The sequence below is a fragment of the Papaver somniferum genome, chromosome 7 (genome assembly GCF_003573695.1).
Source record: "Papaver somniferum cultivar HN1 chromosome 7, ASM357369v1, whole genome shotgun sequence".
NCBI classification, from domain to species: Eukaryota; Viridiplantae; Streptophyta; class Magnoliopsida; order Ranunculales; family Papaveraceae; genus Papaver; species Papaver somniferum.
In genome coordinates this window covers 175,701,111-175,704,172 of record NC_039364.1, presented here as the reverse complement: position 1 = coordinate 175,704,172, position 3,062 = coordinate 175,701,111, and the positions used below count along the sequence as shown (strand labels likewise).

Here is a 3,062-nt window from a genome sequence, read left to right as displayed (position 1 = left end):
TCTTCATTATTGTAGGGAATTTTGTTAGTATCATTCTTTATAATAAATTAAGTTACTTTCAGTTGGCTTTAAAGAATCCCTTGGCTAGTAGATACTAGTGCTAAGAAATATAACTAATTTAAAGCTTTTTCAGAGCTTTTTAGAGTTTTTCAGAGCTCTTTAGATATTTTAGGGTTTTTTTGAGTTTTTAGGTTTTTTTAGAGTTTTCAATGCTTTTTAGAGAACATTCAATGTTGATCTTCACTATTGTAGGGATTTTTTATTATCATTCTTTAACGAATCTCCTAGCTTGTAGATCTCAGTGCTACGGAGTATAATTAAATTGAAGCTTTTGAAAACTTTTAAGAGTCTTCCTGAGCTTTTTAGAGTTTCTTAGAGCTCTTTCAGGGCTCTTTAGGGTTTTTAGGGTTTTTAGGAAACAATCAAAGATAATCTTCATTATTGTAGGGAATTTTGTTAGTATCATTCTTTATAAAAAATTAAGTTACTTTCAATTGGATTTAAAGAATCCCCTGGCTAGTAGATACTAGTGCTACGAAATATAATTAACTGAACTTAAAGCTTTTTCAGAGCTTTTTAGAGTTTTTCAGAGCTCATTCAGGGCTCTTTAGTGTTTTTAGGGTTTTTAGGAAACATTCAAAGATATTTTTTTTTTGGTAAGTCCAAATTGTATTGATGAATAGCCAATATGTACAAAGAGTTTACAAGAAAAGAGGTCCGAAGACCCCAACAAACTTACAAACTACTTAAATCTGAAATAAGCAACATTTGGATATTCTAACGAATGTAAAAAATAAGGCTTCTCATCATAATTTAACCCTTCACCATTTCTTAGAGCACAACCACTTTTGGCCATTTTATCTGCCGAGAAGTTGGCTTCACGAAAAGTGTGAACAAAACGAATTGATTCATAGTTGTTTTGAATTAACCTCCACCTGTGCTTAACAAACCAATGAACATTTGAAGTTGTCAAGGCAGTAATAGCCCAACTTAATCCGAACGAATAAGGATTTTGCCAATATTTCACTTCACAGCCCATTCTAGACCCACGATAATACCATACAGCTCCGCCAAGAAGTTGTTCGTTCTCCCCAAACCAATGCTCATAGCCCCCATAAAATTGCAGTCCGCATCCCGAACAACAACACCAGCTCCCGCTCTGCCAGGGTTTCCTTTGGCAGCACCATCGCAGCACAATAAGAGCTCATCCCTGTTTGGAGGACTCCAGTTACATTTAATAGGCTGCACAAGTTTAACCTGCCTATGCCGCACTCCAAAACAAGTTAAAATCTCTAGGTCTGACGACGTATTGTGCATGAAACTCTTCAGCCTAACAGAGTAATCATGGATCAAATGGAAAGTCCGTTGTTTGAAGAAATGAAAGTTAACTGCTGCATTATGAAAACATGCCATATTTCGAGTCTGCCAAAGCTCAGAACGAATCACCATGTTGGCCAATAACCATAAATCCTTGATTATGCGACTGTGCCCTTTAGCTGCCTTGTAAGATAGCACAAAATCATAGTTAGGATGTAGTTTAAACAAACCTGCACACCATTGCCAGATTTAGGTTACAAAGGGACAACTCCAAAGGATGTGCTCTAAAGACTCTTCAGCTGATTTGCACAAGTAGCATCTATTTGCCAATTCAAATTTGAATATGCTCTTGATTTTGTCCTGAGTTGCGCAAGCATATATAGTGAGCTTCCAGTTTTGAGCAGCCAGCTTTGGGTGTATATTTTTCCTCCACAACAGGCTGTAAACTTCAGTTGCAGCATACTGTTTTTAATGATTTGTTTGGCTGATGAGACAGAAAATTTCCCATTCATCTCCGGCATCCAGACCCTGCAATCGGTCCATCCTTGCAGCGTTGGAAAATTGTTCAAATCAACCCCAGCTTGCACCAAATGTTGCACCAAATGCTGCACATGATCCCCTGCAACTGCCAATTATTGTTAACAATGATATCACTGACCATGACATTACCGTCCCGTTCAGTTTCACCTAGCATGTCAGCAATACTTTCATTACCATACCATATGTCAAAATAAAGAGAGGTATTTCTTCCATCTCCAAGAAGCACCTTGGTATTTTTGTCCACCGTGGAGTGAATTAAACGAATGCCCGGAAGAATCGAAGATTTCACACCATAATGTTTCAGTCTACCAAGCCGAGAAGTGTATTTAGACCAAAGGAAACGTGCCCATTTCTTATTAGAAGAACGGATATTCCACCATAATTTCATGAGAAGCGCCCTGTTTGTGACAGCCAAACTAGTGATACCTAAACCACCTTATTTCAAAGGACAACAAACTTTAGGAAATCCCACAACACATTTTCTAGCAGCATCAGCATCTCCAGACCAAAGAAAATTACGAATCACACGTTCAACCTGACGGATGAACTTTATAGGCCATTTATAAACAGCCATATTGTGAATGGAATAACTATCAATCACCGAATTGATGAGAACAATTCTATCTTGAAAAGAGAGCATTTTACCTTTCCAAACAACAAGTTGATTCTTAATCTTATCAATCAAATTGCTAATGTGACGATAATTAACAGCACCAGGCATTATTTGAACACCAAGATACCTGTTCGGAAAAGTGGAGACTTCCATACCAAGCAAATTAGTGATTGTTCTACATCGACTCAAAGCACCACGATAGTAAATCTTGCTCTTATGACGACAAACATTTTGACCCGAAGCCAATTGATATTTCCCAAGAAACGCAAGAATATTATGCAAACTATTCATGTTGCCTTTGCAAAAAATCATAATGTCATCCGCAAAGAAAAGATGAGTAGGATAAATACCTTTTTTCTTTTTTGAAAGCATTGGCGTCATCATCTTCTCAAGAAATAATTTCAACAGATTTCTGCTAAGAACATCTCCAATCAAAACAAAAATTAGAGGCGACAAAGGGTCCCCTTGCCTTAAACCTATATTAATCTTGAAAAAACCATCCGGACTACCATTGAAAAGGATAGAAATACGAGCCGAGTTAAGAATTGAGAAAATCCAAGAACGCCAACTCTGAGAAAAACCATATCTCCGA

At 37.2% G+C, this 3,062-nt stretch overlaps 1 protein-coding gene across 1 annotated transcript; it reads right to left on the bottom strand.

Annotated features, from left to right (window-relative positions):
* Window positions 1-1,023: 1,023 nt before the first annotated feature.
* Window positions 1,024-2,761, bottom strand: LOC113295569. Its single transcript, XM_026543900.1, has 4 exons — window positions 2,377-2,761; window positions 1,987-2,283; window positions 1,781-1,942; window positions 1,024-1,547 (listed from the first exon to the last, which is right to left on the bottom strand). Exons 1-4 carry the CDS (start codon window positions 2,759-2,761, stop codon window positions 1,024-1,026), a joined length of 1,368 nt encoding a protein of 455 aa, XP_026399685.1.
* Between the last annotated feature and the right edge of the window lie 301 nt (window positions 2,762-3,062).